Source organism: Malus sylvestris, chromosome 1 (genome assembly GCF_916048215.2).
Source record: "Malus sylvestris chromosome 1, drMalSylv7.2, whole genome shotgun sequence".
Classification (NCBI taxonomy): Eukaryota; Viridiplantae; Streptophyta; class Magnoliopsida; order Rosales; family Rosaceae; genus Malus; species Malus sylvestris.
Window position 1 is genome coordinate 25,885,466 of NC_062260.1, and position 17,305 is coordinate 25,902,770.

The 17,305-nt window shown below is 38.3% G+C and overlaps 4 protein-coding genes across 5 annotated transcripts; 1 reads left to right on the forward strand and 3 right to left on the reverse strand.

The window, feature by feature from the left end:
* The first annotated feature begins 240 nt into the window (after window positions 1-240).
* Window positions 241-1,029, forward strand: LOC126586310 (uncharacterized). Its single transcript, XM_050251448.1, has one exon. The coding sequence runs from the start codon at window positions 496-498 to the stop codon at window positions 934-936; it is 441 nt and encodes a 146-aa protein (XP_050107405.1). The 5' UTR covers window positions 241-495; the 3' UTR covers window positions 937-1,029.
* A 2,102-nt stretch (window positions 1,030-3,131) lies between these two features.
* Window positions 3,132-7,422, reverse strand: LOC126587140 (AT-hook motif nuclear-localized protein 7-like). Its single transcript, XM_050252456.1, has 5 exons — window positions 6,277-7,422; window positions 5,025-5,092; window positions 4,595-4,726; window positions 3,952-4,113; window positions 3,132-3,786 (listed from the first exon to the last, which is right to left on the reverse strand). The coding sequence occupies exons 1-5, from the start codon at window positions 6,644-6,646 to the stop codon at window positions 3,490-3,492; spliced, it is 1,029 nt and encodes a 342-aa protein (XP_050108413.1). The 5' UTR covers window positions 6,647-7,422; the 3' UTR covers window positions 3,132-3,489.
* A 368-nt stretch (window positions 7,423-7,790) lies between these two features.
* On the reverse strand, window positions 7,791-12,437 carry LOC126587955 (65-kDa microtubule-associated protein 3). Of its 2 annotated transcripts, none has more exons than XM_050253348.1 (13): window positions 12,115-12,437; window positions 11,533-11,620; window positions 11,204-11,410; window positions 10,826-11,077; window positions 10,505-10,714; window positions 10,257-10,412; window positions 10,003-10,162; window positions 9,759-9,910; window positions 9,589-9,676; window positions 9,332-9,405; window positions 9,137-9,211; window positions 8,785-9,052; window positions 7,791-8,430 (listed from the first exon to the last, which is right to left on the reverse strand). In XM_050253348.1, exons 2-13 carry the CDS (start codon window positions 11,602-11,604, stop codon window positions 8,015-8,017), a joined length of 2,130 nt encoding a protein of 709 aa, XP_050109305.1. In that variant the 5' UTR covers window positions 11,605-11,620; window positions 12,115-12,437; the 3' UTR covers window positions 7,791-8,014. The 2 variants fall into 2 exon arrangements, with proteins under 2 accessions (XP_050109305.1, XP_050109904.1); XM_050253947.1 differs by having other exon boundaries at window positions 11,533-11,616; window positions 12,111-12,437.
* A 619-nt stretch (window positions 12,438-13,056) lies between these two features.
* On the reverse strand, window positions 13,057-16,633 carry LOC126589301 (protein YLS7-like). The gene is made up of 4 exons (XM_050254885.1): window positions 16,113-16,633; window positions 14,819-15,925; window positions 14,324-14,598; window positions 13,057-14,056 (listed from the first exon to the last, which is right to left on the reverse strand). The coding sequence occupies exons 2-4, from the start codon at window positions 15,753-15,755 to the stop codon at window positions 13,250-13,252; spliced, it is 2,019 nt and encodes a 672-aa protein (XP_050110842.1). The 5' UTR covers window positions 15,756-15,925; window positions 16,113-16,633; the 3' UTR covers window positions 13,057-13,249.
* Between the last annotated feature and the right edge of the window lie 672 nt (window positions 16,634-17,305).

Here is a 17,305-nt window from a genome sequence, read left to right on the forward strand (position 1 = left end):
TCTCACATAATAACCTAAATGATTGACGACCACTTTTAGTGATTTTAAAACTTAAGGACCAAAGTAAAAACATATATCAATGTCGGGATCATTTTAAATAAAAAGCCTATACATTTTGCATGCTAAAAAGTCTAAAAGTGGTTAGGGTTCCATGAAGTCACTTTTCCAGGAAGTTCCATGTGAGGTTCTTAGGAGGTACGTGTGGACTTGGGCGAAGACCTACAAAATTGCAAGTTGGGAAGTTTCATCCCAATTTACAGTTGAATATTTTTTTAATGATTTTCTCAGTTAGCTTTCACACCACACCTCACCATCTACTCCTCCAACATGTTCTCCTACAAAAAGCTTCTCACTGACACTTCTTTCATTCCCCACACCACCACACCAGTACTTACAAATACCCTCATTTCCTCCTTCTAAATAAACCCGTCTTCTCCTCGCTCGTGCTCGAAAGTTATCCAGTCCAATCCAATCCCACGAGTTGTTTGTTCAACCATGTTGGATTCTACATTGGACTTGCTCACTCAGGCCGCTTCCAACTCTCTTTACGTTTTCTGCTTCTGCAACTTGATCATAGTCATGATCCTCGTGGGATCGAAACCCGGCTCTTACTCTGATCAAGAAAGTGAAATTCCCGTCTCGGTTGTAACCAGCAGCCACAAAAACAGAAACACAAATGATCATAAGCAAGTTGAAGATGGTAAATGTGAGCGGGAGGAAGGTACCATGATCAAATCACCAATTGTTTTCGGCCAAGTGGCGAATCCCAAGGTAGAACTTGCCGCTGCCGGAGATGACAACGGCAGCAGTGATCATCACAATGAAAGCAAGGAGTGTGACAGTGAAGATGAGCTGAGGAGAAGAGCGGAGGAGTTCATTGAAAAAGTTAACAGAGGATGGAGGGCAGAGTTGTTGATAGCCTCCCATTTAATCTAGCAGGCTTTATCAAGCTTAAAATTTTGTACATTTGTAACAATGAGTTGATCTACTGAGGAAACTACAAAATCTTTCGCTTCTTTTTTCACCCAACTCTCTGGTCTTAAGAATGCCGATTTTAAGAATGAGCGATTGCCCTTTTCCGACCCTAATTTTAATCATTCGGAATGACACATTCTTAGAATTGGCAGTCCTTACAGAAATGCCTTTGATTCTCAAATCACATGGATAAAGGGCTATAAAGTGTTTGAAAAGTTACCAAAGGGCATATTCTTTCGTAAGCTGCATGATATAAGAAGGAATCGAGATCCTTTCCAAATCTCACAGTTTGAAACTGACAGTTCGAGAAATTCAGACCACTCATTTTAAATTTTAAGATCCCCATTAACCTTTCCCAGTGGGTCACCTCACACAAACCAAACATTCGGATCTCTGTCCCTCTCTTGAACAGTCCAGATTTTTTGGTCAATAGGCTCAGATTGCAAGATTCGGAGTCTATACCGAATCTGAATTGCATAAGATGTTCAACTTTTCTTATCTTCGCTTTCGTATTTGGGGCCATCATACAACTTTTTATCACGTCCCAACTCAACAATAAACATTCTTATAAAGCGTTTATCGGCCTCTCTCTCAAAATCAATTGACAATAAGCGGAAAAGTTCAAGGTCGAGTACTTACGCTAGATTCCCATCTTTCGACGGTCTCACCTTCAACATTTTAAGATTTCAAATAATGTTGCCATTTATAAGAAAGCTGTCGATTTGATAGCCAGGTCAATGCCATTGCCTGTCTTTGTATCTGTTGGTCTCCACATCAATTTCCAAGCAAGTTCGTAATCAAAAGACCTTATTGTATATGATTTCATTTAGACTATTCTTATTAGTCTCTTTCACATAATCACCTAATGTTGTAGTTTGTCAGCATCTTGCTAATTTAGTCAACTTTAGGTGCGGGTGGGGCAGCAATTAAAAATCGATATAACACAATTACAACAAATAATTATTTTATTAAGTGAGGTCGGTTATATGAATTCTAAAATGTTACTGACACAATTTTGTGTCAAGATTTCTGTTAGCTCCAAATACTCTGTGTTTTTTCTTCTTCTTAAAATCTCTTTTCATTAGCTCTAATTAAACATTGATATAAATGTCTTATAATTTAATCAAGATCGTGTACATGGGTGCAAAGGGCAAAAACAGTTCGGGTTTTCCCTTTTCTTTTACAAAAGTAAATATTCCAAATTATGGGAATAGTTAGAGAGCGGGAATGCAAAATGGAGTACAAAGGGCAACATAATGTCCTGTGCAACTGCGCTAACAAGTATATGCCAACTCACTCTTAGTTAAATAAACACTTGAACGTTAAAAGAGATTCAAAATTTAAATTTTCTGTTTCCCGTTGATATAAAGGAAGAAAAAAAAAAAAAAAAGACAATTAAGTGCCATAAAACCAGGAATAGTGATATGGATGTGATGAGGCATTTTCATTAAATTAATTAATGGAAAAATAGGCCCCATAATGATAATATGGTTGATAATATGCCTACATAAAGCTTCCCCCCCCCCCCCAACACTTTCCTCCATCCAAACCCCCCCCCCCCTCTCTCTCTCTCTCTCTCTCTCTCTCTCTCATCCTTCACAATGCTTGATTCTACACTACAATTAATCACTCAGGCAGCTTCCAACTCTGTGTTCATCTTCTGCTTCTGCAACTTGATCATAGTCATTATTCTCGTGGGATCGAGACCTGTCTCCAACAACGATGAACGGAGCATAATTCGTGTCACAACGGCCCCCAGCAAGAGTGCGGATGATGAACAAGGCACGAGGGCGAAACACGAGTGGAAGGAGAAGAATGCCTTGATGCAGGTCAGTGAATTAGTGTCAAATGAACAGAATGCAGCAGCTGATGATGGTGAATTCAGCAGCACCGATGGAGATAGCGACGATGATGAAACTGACACCGACAATGAGCTGTGGACGAGAGCAGAAGAGTTTATAGAAAAGGTAAATAAGGCATGGAAAGCAGAAGTGCTGACAACTTCATGTGTTTTCTAGGCAGCAATTTTGTGTTGCAGTAATGGAACTCAAGTTAATAAACTGTAGCAATGTAAAGAAAAATCGTTCACGAGAATGTACTATAAGAAAGAAGCACTTATGTTCATAAGCGCTTTTGAATGTTTAAAGCACTTCAAGTTCGTAAGCAAAGAGTCACAACATCCATTCATATTCCAACGTTCAGATAATAAGAACTTGAAGGGACAAATGACCAGTCATGTTTTTCATACATCTGAAAATGCTATATCATACAACACTAGAAAGTAGAAATACACGGATACAACAGCCACGTACATGGCGGGCCTGATCACGATCAAGAGACCGACCTAAAACCTAATACAAAAGACTACCGACTCGGGGTTTAAACCAACACGAGATACGTTAAGCCTAGTCTGTCCTTCGTAAAATAGTCAGACAAGTTTGATAGAGCCTAGATGTCACTCAGTCTGAACAAAACAATTAAGATACAACAGTCACACGAATGGAGCAAGCATGATCAATAAGAAACTTCACAGTTTGCTTGACCAGAGCCTTTAGAATCATCTTCAGACAACAATGATTTACTCTCAGAAGCTGAGTTCTTGAAGCCGTGCACGGGATTCGGAGAATTTGATTGGTCTCCGTGGAAGGAAGGAGCCGTCAGAATGGGCTTTACTCCGCCATAGACCTTCATTTCTTCACCAGACATAGCATTGACAATGATAGGGACAATTGACGATGATACAGGCTCGACTCTCTGCTTCTTTGGCTTCTGTTCCTGCTGGTGACCTTGCAGAAAACTGCCCACCACAACCTGATGCAGTCAAAACAGTTTGGAGGATAACATGAATTACAGAACTTGTTTTTAGAGAGTAAACTACTATACCACAACTAATTTATAGTATAATAGCAAAGTGCTAGATTACTTGATCGTAAAAACAACTTTTTAAACGCGTGTATAATTGTATAATGATGTTACCTGCACGGGGCCAGCAGCGATCAGCATACCAGCAAGTCCACCCCCAACCACTCTACCGTCTGGGCCTGCCAAAGCAACACTCATGCCACCGGATCTGCTCTTTGTTCCTGCATTCTCAGTTGGTATATAAGATCCCGACAAGGAGAGTATCTCAAAGCGGCCCTGTAAAATCAACAAAAAGAACTTCAGGTGTTCTCCCGAGCAACAATGTCATAAATTCAATATGATGCAGGAACAATTTCCTTATTTTTTTTGGGAGTTTTAACAGAACACTCCCGGTACTGTTCACTTTTAATGAAAAACCACATTTTTACCTTTAACTGGCACTATTCACTATACCTTTCAAAAGGTCTTTTCATTAAAAGAGAAGTTTTTTTGGATTTTTCGTTAGTTTTCCTTATTTTTTTTTTGTTGCCCTGCAGAATCAACTAGCTATAAAATACATGTGTATCTGTATGCATATCTAAAGAAAATATTAACTTAAGGTTATGTTCTTAAATATAGAGCGATTAGAAACAAAACACAACATGATATTACACGAGAGTCACGAGACCAAGTATGTAAATAGCTTGCAGCTAGGAACTTACATTGATACAGTAATAAATAATAACAGACAATTTCAAAGACGGGCACAACACCATACCTCATATGTTAAAGTACCCCCGGAAGAACTGGCCTGCCTAAGCGTAACATTTGAAATGGTACCATTTGCAGAAAGTATGCATATAGCTCGAGCTCCTTGTTGAGAGAATGACATGATCTTCATTGTAACATCCTGCAAGAACCAGAACTACGATCAGTAATATAGTAAAGTACAACCTTAATCAAAGCAATAATACTGGAATAAGAAAACTCATCCTTAACAAATCTCTAGATAAGGAACCTGAATCAACTTTCCAGTTTGTAATTTTTGTTTGACGTGGTTTTTTGCTTGTAATTTAAACGTCTACAAGAATAATGACTGGTTTCACAAATTATAAGATGAAAAACTTTCATTATAGATTAGAACAGTTGACTCGACAGTTTTGTACTGACGCGAAAGTTTGTTTCACATATAACTTTCTGATGCATACCTCCCCCGAATGGACATTGAGGACGTGAGGTGTAAAGTTCGCACCGACTGAGTATGCAATTTTGTCACCTACACAAAAAGATTAAAAACCGTCAGTGAATTCCCAAATCAAACCATTTTAAAATTGGAATTTGCATAATAAACACCCAGAAAGTATCCAAACTACAATTCAAAATGCTAGGTTTAATGATCTAATCACCACCAAAATGTAGAGCAATCCAAGAGACGAAACATTAACAAACAAGTGAAGTCTCATCTAAAGAACATAATACTCGTAAACCTGAAAACGGCAATGCAAGGAGATAATTAGATGAACTAAAACATATGGATCAAGATGAACAAAGCCCGGTAATTGTTGCCTAGTTCACAAGCAGAAAGAAAAGAATCACCACAAAACAAAATGATTAACTAATCATACAAATTTTAAAACCCCATTAATTTTATAACAAAGGTCATAGTTTACACCCAAGGGCCACTCGAAAAACTGCTCGTAATCCTCAGGAGACGGGATCTCTTTAACATAAGATGAGGTTTCAAGAGTGGAATGGTCATATTAAGGAGAGTGGTTAAGGTCAAAACTGACCCAAAAACAATTAAAAATGTAAATAGGTGCATCTAAACCAGGTGTTTAAACCCAAACTCTCTGCTTGTGCTTTCTTCGTTTTTTTTTTCTCTTTTCTTTATCATCCTGTGCAATTAGTCCAGAGTCAGCAGGTGATTAAGAGATAATCACCTAATTAGGCAAGTCTAATCCAGGCACGTCAGCCTAATTAGTGGACTCTACCTATTACCTATTGTCTATTGAACAAGCTGGCACTTCAATCACCCTCTCAATCTGTTTTCCTCACAGAAAAGGCAAAGAGAGTACAATATAAATTTGTAGGCAGCAGAAAAACTCCACATAACTGAAAACAACAGCATATCCAATCCACATAAATCACCATTTACCCCAGATCTGACAAGGGAATCTGATCACAAAGGGTCCACTTGCAAACCAAATCCAAACATTCCCTTCAGATCTCACACAGCAGTAAACATGACACAATCTGTTGACGGGGATTTTTGGATCGGCATCATTAGGCTCAATAACATAACGCTGATCCAAAAATCCCCGTCAACAGCATCAGAGCTACGACAACAGACCATGATCATTTCATCCCAAATGTAACAGTTAAAATGGAAACCAACATTAACCGAAAGTCAAATTTTTCAAAGCTTTTATTTAAAGGGGTCGTTTCGTTACGTTCCATTACCTGAGTTCTCAAACACGTCATGCTTGTGAGACTTCTTGATCGAGTCAACGGGCTTGCCTCTGCCCCTCTTCCAGGCGGAGAACTCTCCAGGGAGCAGAATCGACGACGAAATCGGCATCGGGGACAATGCCGACGACCGGACGGGCTTGCTGTCGGGTCCGTACTTCCTAGGCCTGCCCCTCTTCTTCTTCCCATCCGTACCGGTCCCAGTCAAGCTCATCGGCGACGTCATCGGAGCTACCACCGTTGTGGGGCCCCCAGATGGGCTAGGGTTTTCGGTTCTGGGGGCAATTCTGTAATTCTCTGGAGCTTGTTCACCGCTCACTGCTACACCAGAAACCAACTTGTTGTCTTTCTCCTCCATTTGCATATCCAAATTTGCAGACACACAAAAACCACCCAAAAACCCTAAAAATCTTAAAACCCTACAAACTCTTCAAACCCTAGAATCTACGCATTAAAGCCTGCAACTTTAGGAAGCAAAAAAAAAAAAACCCAGAAGATAATTTAACTGCAAAACAAGAACTTGAACAGATTTATGTAAAAGTATGCTAGAAAGTTCCAAACTTTCAAAAAATTTGGAACCCGGAAAACGCCAAGTCGTCTCTAAATGCAGAAAGGCGAAGAACTCAGCGCTGCAGCTCCTCCAGTTCTGAGGTGTGCCTCCACCATTGCAGAGAAAACACAGAGCTTCAATGGCAGAGACTGGAATTTCAGTAAAAAAAATTTGTAAACCACTTCAAAGAAATTACAAGGAAACTAGAAACACTGATTTCAGAAACACTTCTGACAAACGTGAATTTAGGGTTTTTACAGGAAAAGGAGGAGAAATAAATAAAGTATAAAAATTTGGTAAATTATAAATAAAAATGTAATTGGTAATAATTAAATACTGATAAAATTTAATTAAAAATTAATATTCTAATTGCAAATGCAAAGTATAAATTTTAGTTAAGAAAATGGTTCACGTCCGTCTTGGAAATTCAATAAAACTGAATTTAATATATGCACAATGATACTAAACTTGAATATTAAAAAAACAATCAAGTTTTGTTTGAGAAAAGAAAAGGGCTTTTCTATTTTTTATTACCATTTTATTAATTTAGATAAAGTTGTATAAATAAATAAATATTATATCAAAGCTGTAAAGCTAACGTTAGGGAGCTTCACCAATTTCCCAACTACTGACAACTCTTTTGTCTTTTCAGAAAATTAAAGTTTGACTCCAAGATTTTAATTTGCACTAAACGCCCTTTTAGTTTGGGGTATCTACTGTTAATGCCACTGTATATAAAATGCCCTTCAGAAAAATAAAAAAGTAAAAAAATGATGAAGTTTGATCAACCAAAATCAAAATCTTGAGAAAAACTTGTGTCAGGCAGTTAAATTCCGTGTTCTCACATAATAGAATTCCGGTATTTTGGTTGTCGGTTTTATTTGAAAACATTTTATTAAAAATGAGAAGAAACTAATCAGACAACTCTATCGAAATTTTTCTCGAACAAACTACTGAATTGAAACAAAGGAGATTAGAAACTTAATGATTACATTAATCAGGAGGGGAACAGGTTCAGACATTCTTAGTCCACGTTGACTGGTCGTAGACTATGTACATAAAAACCAGGAAAGCCAATTGCAATTGACTTGAAAGTCAAAAAAATCCAATACAAAAGGAAAAAGAAAAGCTAAAACAACAATTTTAACTCAAGTTCTCACCGATATGTAACTAATTAACCTATCAAACTTGTATCATCGACTTGACATGTGTTTTTGGGAGCACAAAACCAGCTCTTCGTTCCTCAAATGAGTACTCAATCTCCTCAGGAATCTCTTGAACTAAGTTGGTAGCGAAAGGAACTGGTGGAGGAGGAGCTGGTGTCATAGCTGTCTGCATGGGAACTGACACCGTTGATGGTGTCGTTGGTACGAAGATTGGCATCACCTTGGAAGTCTTGTTCTCCTCGTCTGCAACAGTTCTAGGCTTCAGAGGAGTAGTGCCGAAAGCAACATTTTCGGATGGAATGGAAACGGGAACAGAAATGGGGGAGAAGGGTTTACGAATTGTTGGTGTCTCCACTTCAGAAGGATTTGGGGCGCCAAAAGAGTGTTTTTTAACAGAAAGTCCAGCAACATCTAAGCCTAAGCCTCTTCTACCTGCATAAAAAAGACAGGATAAAAATACGTTAAAATTTGATTGTCAACATGTTTTCGTATAGTGTCTGTATAGCAGGCTTTTTTTTTTTTTGAGACACTAGACAGCAACAGAGATATGGTGTTCCAGCGTCATGCCTCATGTTTTGTTTAAAATGAAATCAACAGAAGCTTCTGAAACACCGATGGAACGAAGAATAAAACAAACATGTTTTTAGGTACTACTACCAGAGTCAGAGTCCCCCCCTGCAAGGAAACAGATGGTGAATAACCTTCAAATCAACTAAAATATATCTTTTTACAATATTCTCATTTGTCAACCAGACACAAATGAGAACCGTTGGAGAAGAGATTAACCTGTGGACAAAGATGAAAAGCCATCATCCAGATGATTGTTTAATTGCTCATTTGGATTCACTCGGTCACTCTTTCTTGAACGCGGAGTACCTTTGACGGAGTGAAGTGGATCAGGTTTAGGAGCTTGCATTGAAAGTCTTCTATTGCTTGCACCTCCAGTTGACATTCTCGGAGCCTTCTTTACACTCTGAGGTTTCGAAGGACTTGGTTTTGACCCATAAAGTACCTCTTGCTCAGCTATCAACTGACCTTGAATCTTTTTCTGGTCCTGAAAATGGAAGATGAAGATTTGTCACACAGTTCACAGCAAGATCTTCAAAGAAATATGTCCAAGTGAAACTGCTGGCCATACCCGCTGTCTTCGACGTTCCTGCTCCTTCTCCTCCCGTAATATAGTATACTCTTCAAGCATGGAAAGAAGACGAATCTGAACAGAAGTGGATAACAATAAAAATTGTTTCAGAAGTTGCATGTATGAAAACAAAAAATAAACTTCAACTGGAATAAATCTCCTAGAGACTTCACAAATACAAGGGAAGCAACTTACACCATCATATGTGAACTCAATGCCCCTCTCCTTCTCCCATGATATGGTTTTTGAAGCCAATGCATCCACCATTGCTGTATAAAAACCAGGATCCACGTAAAAACACATTTAAATGTAAAAAAATAAAGGAAAAAACTGAAACCAGCATAAACATATCAAAATGATACTCCTGACCAAAGCACAGTTCTGTAACAGTTTCATATATAGGATAGTCTACTATTAACCAAAGGTGCCATTTTTCAAAATTTGGACAATACCTGGAAGTTTATTAACCAAAGCACGTGCTTTCTCAGCACGCTTGAGAGTAAGATGAGCTCCTCTTCCAGCATTGTATCTGTTTTCATCCTACATGAACGCAAAAAGGAACAAGTAAGAAAAGGAGTTTCAATGTGGTGAAGTAATCGACATGGTGATGGAAACAACTAACCCTGTTATACTCCTCGAGCCAGCACTCCTCATCACAAGCAAACAACCACTTCTCAACTCTTTCAAGTATGTCTTTCCTGCTAAAAGCTTCCTCTTTAACCTTTGCAACCTGAAGCTCAATTTGATCGAGGACACAAGCAGGGTCCACATCTCCTGCACAAGTAAGAATGATGCACACGTTCAAAGACATTTACGTAGGAATTTTCTGTTACCCCATGATATGCTTTTAAGAATATAATATGTACCTGACTCTATCGCTTCAATTACGTAGTCAATTGCACTATCTGCTTCTAGGACCATATGTGTCTTTCTACAGATTTCCTCTAGCTCTGACCTCTTCTTAAGAACAAGCTCTTTCATTTTACTTGATTTCAACTCTTCCAACCGAGACACTTCTGCCTCAACCTGCACAATAGATTTAATCCCAGATGAAATCCTTGAAAAATATACTGATCCAAAAATATGAAATAATACAGAATTACAGTATAAAAAAACTCACATAATTGATGAAGTCCACAGAGAGTGTATTTGGTTCAGTTATCTCATGTTCTGAAGCAGCAATATTGCAGGTTATATTCTGAAACATCTGTTGCTCCTCAATTGGCGTATCCATCAAGTTCCACAGCTCTAACATGGTAGTTGCAAGATCTTGAAGCTGTCAGAGATTAGAAGGTTGATAAGATTCAATTAAATGCACAACTTTGACTAGAAACTAAGAAATGATAAAGAAGTAAGAACATTCTTTACCCTCTGCATTCTCTGTAATTTAACCTCCCGCAATTTTTGTATTGCAGCAGCCAACCGCTGAATTGTATCATTACTTATATTCTTGCTTCCTTCTGAATCAACTAAACTGGGATGAACCTCACTAATTGTCTGTTTGTAGTCCATACCAAGAACCGAGCAAAGTGAGTTCAATGTACACAGGTGGTCCTGTATCTGCTTAAGCCTATCACTCTGCAAAACAAGAAAGAACAGATGAATAAGGAAGTGAAGAGCACATAAGAATACAAAAGTTGATTACGATGATATGCAGACATAGAGGGAATGGAAAAAAGAACTCCCAACCTTCTCAGTTTGGAGTCCATGTAGATGTCTGTGCAATTCTTCAAGCCTTCTCAATGATAAATCAGTTTCATCCACAGCCGGTGTAGAAGAACTGTAATCTGTGCTTCCATTAATCTCACTTGAAATTTTCCGTATCTCCTCTAAAACTTCCAGAAAGTTATTTTTCCTGTCGCATTTTCTTTTCTTCATCTCCTCCAGCTGTGGAATTATTTTGCTGAGCTCTTCTTTCAAACTTCCGGCATTTTGATCAGACTGAAATGACAAAGCAATTTGTAAATAGTTCTGATTTTAAACAGTAGTCTTCTTAACTTAACAGGATATTTAACCTATTTATCTATGAAAACAATCACAGTTATCTTCATTACGGTTGATCCTGACCTGCCTAATATGTACCGGTCGCTCCCCCATTGCAGAGCAGATTGCTGCAAGTTCTGCTTCGGAATCAGCAATTGCCTGCCGTAGCTGTGCCCTACACCGATTTGCCTTGTCAACTTTTCTTCTGTATACTTCTAGACACTCCTGCTCAAGCTCGAGCAACATCTTATCCCTATCTTTGTCAGACTCTCCAACTTCATTCCAAATTATCTGCATTTGTCGAATTAGACAAGAAAAAGAGTGAGTTTAGTACTTTCGTATATAATCCAATTTCCGTAAATACCGAAAAGCTAGACAAGTTTCCTTTTCATATTTAGATATTCATGTGATACCTGAAGCTCATACAGAAGTGATCCACATGTTGTTTCCATTTGCAGAAGCTGCTCACTTTGGAGATTAGACATGTTGAAGCAATGCTACCTGCCACAATCAAACTCCACCATGAAACCCTAGCTATATGCATTGCATAAATTGACCATAAAATTCTTAAAAATCTCTAAATAGCAACACAGTATATGGAAAAAGCTTAGCAACAAAACCCTAGATTCCTCGAAACCCAATTTCAGGTTTCTCCCAAAACTTTGGAGCAAAAAATATTACATCCCCAATTCTAGTCCAGATTAGGTCAAATTTCTATATGAACACCAAATTCTAAAACTGAATGGAAAATTCTCTCTCTACCAATAATTCCAATGTAATTTAGCTCAAAGAAATTAAAATTCAAAGCACCGTCCAGATCACAGGCGACAAAATCAACTAGAAGAAGCTGAGGAACTGTTTCCAACAATTCACAAAGTCAATACCAAAAATTCAAAATTTTCAAATTTCAAATCTTGCTCGAGAACAAAACGGAGAATTGGGGAAAATTGAAGAAAAAGAAGGAAGACGGGAAGAGGAAGGATCCGTTGACAAACCTGAGAGATCAAATCAACAAACGTCAATTTTCTATCTGATGTATGGATTTTCTTGCTACAGTAGCGGTCGTCGGCGACTAGAGGATTTTCCCGAGAAAATGTGGGTTTCGTTTCGTTTTTCTTTTCTTGGAAACTTTGGGGGAAAAAAGGTAGAAATTGGGGTTTGAATTTTAATGGAGATGTGAGATGCGTAACTGAAATGTGAAATGTTTAGAGAGAGAGAGAGAGAGAGAGAGAGAGGAGGGAGAGAGGAGAGAGAGAAAGTAGCCGTTTGAAGGAGGAGAAAAGAGGACCGTTGAAGAAGGCAGAGAGCGCTTGTTAAGGATTTTGTATTTTAATGATTCCCCAGGACGGCATTTGAATTTCAAATTTTCAGGAAATGACTCGGATTTGCTGTAGTAGATATATCGCCGCTATCGTGCATGTGGCCAATGGAAATTTGTCACGTCAGCATTAAAAGGTCAATGTGCTGGTCCCTTTTGTTTTCTAATTTGGTAAATAGACGAAAACGATCGCTTGACAGTGTATTAATTACGGCCGCATATCTCGTTTTACAAAAATAATCATATTTATACATTTTAATTCAACTTTGAACTTTGATCTTCGTAATTTGTAATTTGATGCAGAACACTCTCTTTTCCTAAGGCTGGATAAAACACCGACAAAGTTTTAATATTTTTTAGTTAAAAATAATTTAATTTAAAGAGAAGCCTCGAAAACACCCGAGACCTCTAGAATCATACAAAAGAGCGTTCCTAGCTTGCTGAGGAGGAAACACCCGAGACCTTAACACAATTTTAATTAAAACCCACATAAATGCACCTTATCCTCATTGTTCTTATTCATTTTATCTTATCAACGAATACCGTACTTATTAAAAAATAAAAATTAGAATATAGTCTGAGAAAAATGCAAAAAAGAATTTCTAAATTGGAATGAAAATTATAAAAAGAAGGTTTTTTACTTAATCTTAAATTGAGATGTATGACACAAGCACATAGCCAAACAAGCAAATCACTTATTTACTCTAATTGCTCTCAAAATACAGAATTAGCCGCTAATCATCCCATCTAATCCAACAAATAATCACTCTACAAGCTAATATTTAAAGAATTTTAAACAAAAAATGGTTACTCTATAAGCTTTTCCCCAACTCATATTCTCTCCTTATAATTTCAAGCACAAATTCGTTCCATGTATCAACCGGACCCGGCATGCACCAGTGCAAGCAATCCTGTGGCGGAGGCCTTCCGTCAGGTCCCCGCTGTGTTTTCTTGTTAGGGTCCGGGCTTCTGTACGGGCCTGGATGCCCGTCATGGCGGTACTCGAAAGGTTTCGTGATATCCATCAACTTCAACTTCGACTTGTTTGTCACACCTTTCTGAATCGCACGGTTGAAACCCATAACCTGTTTTTCATGCATTATGTTTGTAAAGCCATTTTCCACTACTTCGCCAAGCGCAAGAGGCTTTACCTTCCCGGTGCATGATCCTCCGGTGTTCCAAGCTCCACCCTCGTAATGGTCAGGTGAATAGGACCTCACAATCGCGATCCCTGTATAGTTCGGATGTCTAGCAACAGCAGTGAGAATTGTCTCGACGGATATTCCAAATGCTTCAATGTTGTTAACCTTCATAGGCCTTGAATTGTCCGGCCACCACAACTGCCCTCCCACTATCTCGTTGTTTAAGATGTAGACTGACTGCTTGGCGAACCAATGGCCGGAGGAGAAAATAATCACATCAAACTTTGGGATGAGATCTATGAATTTATCATCAGGGGCATCAAGGTGGAGCTTGGCCACACCCTCTCGAGCAAAATCAAATGCCTCGGTTGTTTGTTTCACAAGCCATGAGGACCAAATCCGGACAACAAATGTAGATGTCGACTTGAAATAATAACGTTGCATTCTCTTGTTCCCCCGATTTTTTGGAACTTCTACCTGCATACACCACACAAAGATGTAAGCACCACTAGAGTCAGTTCAAACAGCATTATCCGCAAAAAAGGACTGCAATCTTACACAGCTGCTTTGAAACGCAAACACTAAACAAACTCCACAAATCTAATTCTGAACGCAATCGCTAGCAGGGTTGATGAATCCAGAGTTGTAAAAATTCCGTCTACTATAAGAACAAAACTGTTTTGTCCGAGAAGGAGAAGCATCTAATTTGAGATAAAATTCATAAAAAAAAGTTTAGATAATTGCCTGCCAGAGCATGCATAACAATGACTCCATATGGTTTCGAGCAACCGAATCACCAATGAAAGCTATTGTTTTTCCCCTCATCAACTCTAGAAATTTCCTGGGATCAAAACGTGGCAGGTCACACTGGGAGGGCTTCCATCGCCAATTCTCATACTGCTTGTCAGGCCTCCCATTTCCCTGGCAATTTTGCATCTGTGTCAGGACAGGACATGTATTGTTGGTATATAGCGGTCCTTCTGAATCATAAATCCAACTTCCACTGTATAGATCACAGCCTGCATAATACGAACAAGATGTAAGTCAAAAACATAAAAATAAGTACCGAGAACAAAAAATCTACTTGAAAATGTAATATTATAGCAACAACTCAAATTTCATAAGTACAAAAGTTAAAGATTATACAAAAGTTCAATCAGAAGTATAAAAGGCTCAGGTTATAGCAACTTGTAAAATTTCAGCACACATGAAAGCATAACAAAACAACACAAAAGCTACCTGAATCAACGGAACCACCACTGGTTGCATTGTTGCGCAGCTGAGTAGAAGTTGGGATGCTTTCAGGTTTGGAATCAGATGGAGCTGAAATAGTATCATTTGGCTCAATGAGTGAGATGTCTGAATTGTTGGAAAGACTCACAGAAACAGGTTTATCATTTTCTCCAATTTCTGTAACATTGGACGAACCAGAAGCAACCTTAGCCCCGTCTTCTTGCATTGTGTTATTAGATGGCCCAAGAGCAGGTGCTTCTATATCCTTTGTCTCCTTTATTTCCGAAACTATTGATGGATCACTTGAATGTGAGGACAGTTGTGGATTGGACTCATCTGACAAATTCTTATCAGTTTTTATCATACCGTCAACAATTGATGAAGCGGTTGAAACAGCAGGCACTGATGCAACATTTTCATTGTCTGATGAACCGGATGAGTTTTCTGTCACATCTGGTACATCTTTGATCCCTCTAGTTTCTGAAACAACCACTGAACCATCTGATGTCGTGGGTACTTGTGAATTCAATTCAGTAGTAACATTCTGATCAACAACTTTTGTTTGCGGATCATCTGAACTTTTCGGAACTTCTAAATTAGACTCAGTTTGATGATCAACAACTTTTGGGTGTGGATCATCTGAACTTCTCGGAACTTCTAAATTAGAACCGGATACCACATTCTTATCGCTACTATCTACATTGTTAGGAAAGGGAGAATCGTGGGACATGGGATTCCCTATAGAGCTAGAATAATCCAATTTCTGCATGCCATCAACACCATAGAAATACCAGCTAACCGTGGAACCAATCGGGTAAGTAACTAAAACCCAGGAAGCAAAAAGTAAGAACAAAGCCAATGCCACCCCCGAAACTACAATCCAAGAAAGACCCTTCGGGTAGGAAGTCGTTGAAATCGAACCTTTGGGCGATGCCCAAGTCATCGCTTTCCAAATCAAGCAATCTGTGCGAAATAAATTACCTAAACTATATCAACAACCAAAGAAAACCCCAAAAGCATGCGTACAAATGGCTAAAGAAGAAACCCCAACTCTTCGTTTTCTTTCCAAATTAGGACAACCCCAACTTTGAGCTCAGCCTCCTCCAGCAAACCCTGAAAACATACAAGCAAGAACTCCAGATTTTACATGTAATTCAGGCAACACAATGACAAAAACGGAAGCTTTATAATCATGCTTAGTCATAATTAATCATAATTATATTTTAAGTATATTTCCTTACTAAAAATAGACAAAAAACAATGGCTTCCAAAAGGGTAAGTAGATCTAAAGAAAATGTACCTTGATCGACACTACAGGCAAAAGAAGATCTTGAAGCACTGAAAAGCGCTAAAATTTCGATGATTCCCGAAAAAGGAAAACAACAATGGAAGCATGAAGATTTGTCTCCAGGGGAATTGGATTCCTGGGTAAGTGAAAAGAAAGTGAAACTCGGATTCCCAACCTGGAAAGTTGAATGCTTTATGTACGGAACGCGGAATCAGATCAACGGCTGAGAGCTTGTGTTAATGGAAGTAGCGGATGAAGATCTGGAAACAGGGGACTTGGAATTAAAAAATTGAGATCAAAGATGACAGATTTAAATGGGAAAAATGTAATCTTGTTTATTTGAACGCGGCGGACAAAACTACTTTCTGCAATTTGCTTATAGTTTGAAGAGGAGAGAGAGAGAGAGAGAGAGTTTGGAGTTACTGTATAATGCCCTTTGGTTCATCATGATTCCATGAAAGTTAGTGCTGTGAGACCGACCTCATTGTTTGGGTGCGGCGTGGGTGGGTGAGGAGGTGACAGCTTTTGATAACATCAACCATGATCTTCAATTAACATCACGGGGTGTCTCAATATTTGGGAACGAATTTTGGGCACGTATTTTACTCGGCCTTCATGACGTTAATTGAAGATCATGATTAATTTTCTTAGGGCACGTATTTTACTCGGCCTTCATGACGTTAATTGAAGATCATGATTAATTTTCTTAATTGAAGATCATGTTAATTGACGACCATGATCTTCAATTAACAATGTGGTTCAAATTTGTCACATTTTGATTCTTGTTGCTGGTAAATCGTACATGATTAGGAGAGTTTGAAATGTCTTTGTAAGTCTTTCCGTCTCCAAAAAAGATGGACTACCATGACGAAGCTACCAACTTTTTCCTTTTTTTAGAAAAATAAAACCATGATTTTCAAATTTTTGATGTATTATAGAATATATCTACTAATTAATGAAATTCTCTTTGTCAACCAAAAGAGGGTGAAAAGACTAATTAGTCTTCTATCACACAAAAAAATGATGGGCAATAATGTAATTTCATAGGTCTAACTTTTACTGTTTTTTATTAAAGCATCACCTACAAATGATGTTAAAATATACTTCCAATATTAAAAAAAAAAAAAACAACAACCAAAAACAAAAACCTCCCACTCTCCCCATGTTCTGTCCCTCTCTCATTCTCATTTTCTAAAAAAATGTGT

Bases quoted from the DNA above. Each gene is read 5' to 3' on its own strand.
- LOC126586310 (XM_050251448.1), top strand. From the start codon at position 496: ATGTTGGATTCTACATTGGACTTGCTCACTCAGGCCGCTTCCAACTCT.
- LOC126587140 (XM_050252456.1), bottom strand. From the start codon at position 6,646: ATGCAAATGGAGGAGAAAGACAACAAGTTGGTTTCTGGTGTAGCAGTG. The intron at 4,727-5,024 runs GTATGCATCAGA...TGGTTCTTGCAG, and splicing joins TCAATGTCCATTCGGGGGAG to GATGTTACAATGAAGATCAT. The intron at 4,114-4,594 runs GTATGGTGTTGT...TTGATTTTACAG, and splicing joins GGGGTACTTTAACATATGAG to GGCCGCTTTGAGATACTCTC.
- LOC126587955 (XM_050253348.1), bottom strand. From the start codon at position 11,604: ATGTCTAATCTCCAAAGTGAGCAGCTTCTGCAAATGGAAACAACATGT. The intron at 10,413-10,504 runs GTAAAGAATGTT...AATCTCTGACAG, and splicing joins AATTACAGAGAATGCAGAGG to CTTCAAGATCTTGCAACTAC. The intron at 8,431-8,784 runs GTTAATCTCTTC...TTTTTTATGCAG, and splicing joins CTTTTCATCTTTGTCCACAG to GTAGAAGAGGCTTAGGCTTA.
- LOC126589301 (XM_050254885.1), bottom strand. From the start codon at position 15,755: ATGACTTGGGCATCGCCCAAAGGTTCGATTTCAACGACTTCCTACCCG. The intron at 14,599-14,818 runs GTAGCTTTTGTG...CGTATTATGCAG, and splicing joins TGGTGGTTCCGTTGATTCAG to GCTGTGATCTATACAGTGGA. The intron at 14,057-14,323 runs GCAATTATCTAA...TGGTGTATGCAG, and splicing joins TGTTATGCATGCTCTGGCAG to GTAGAAGTTCCAAAAAATCG.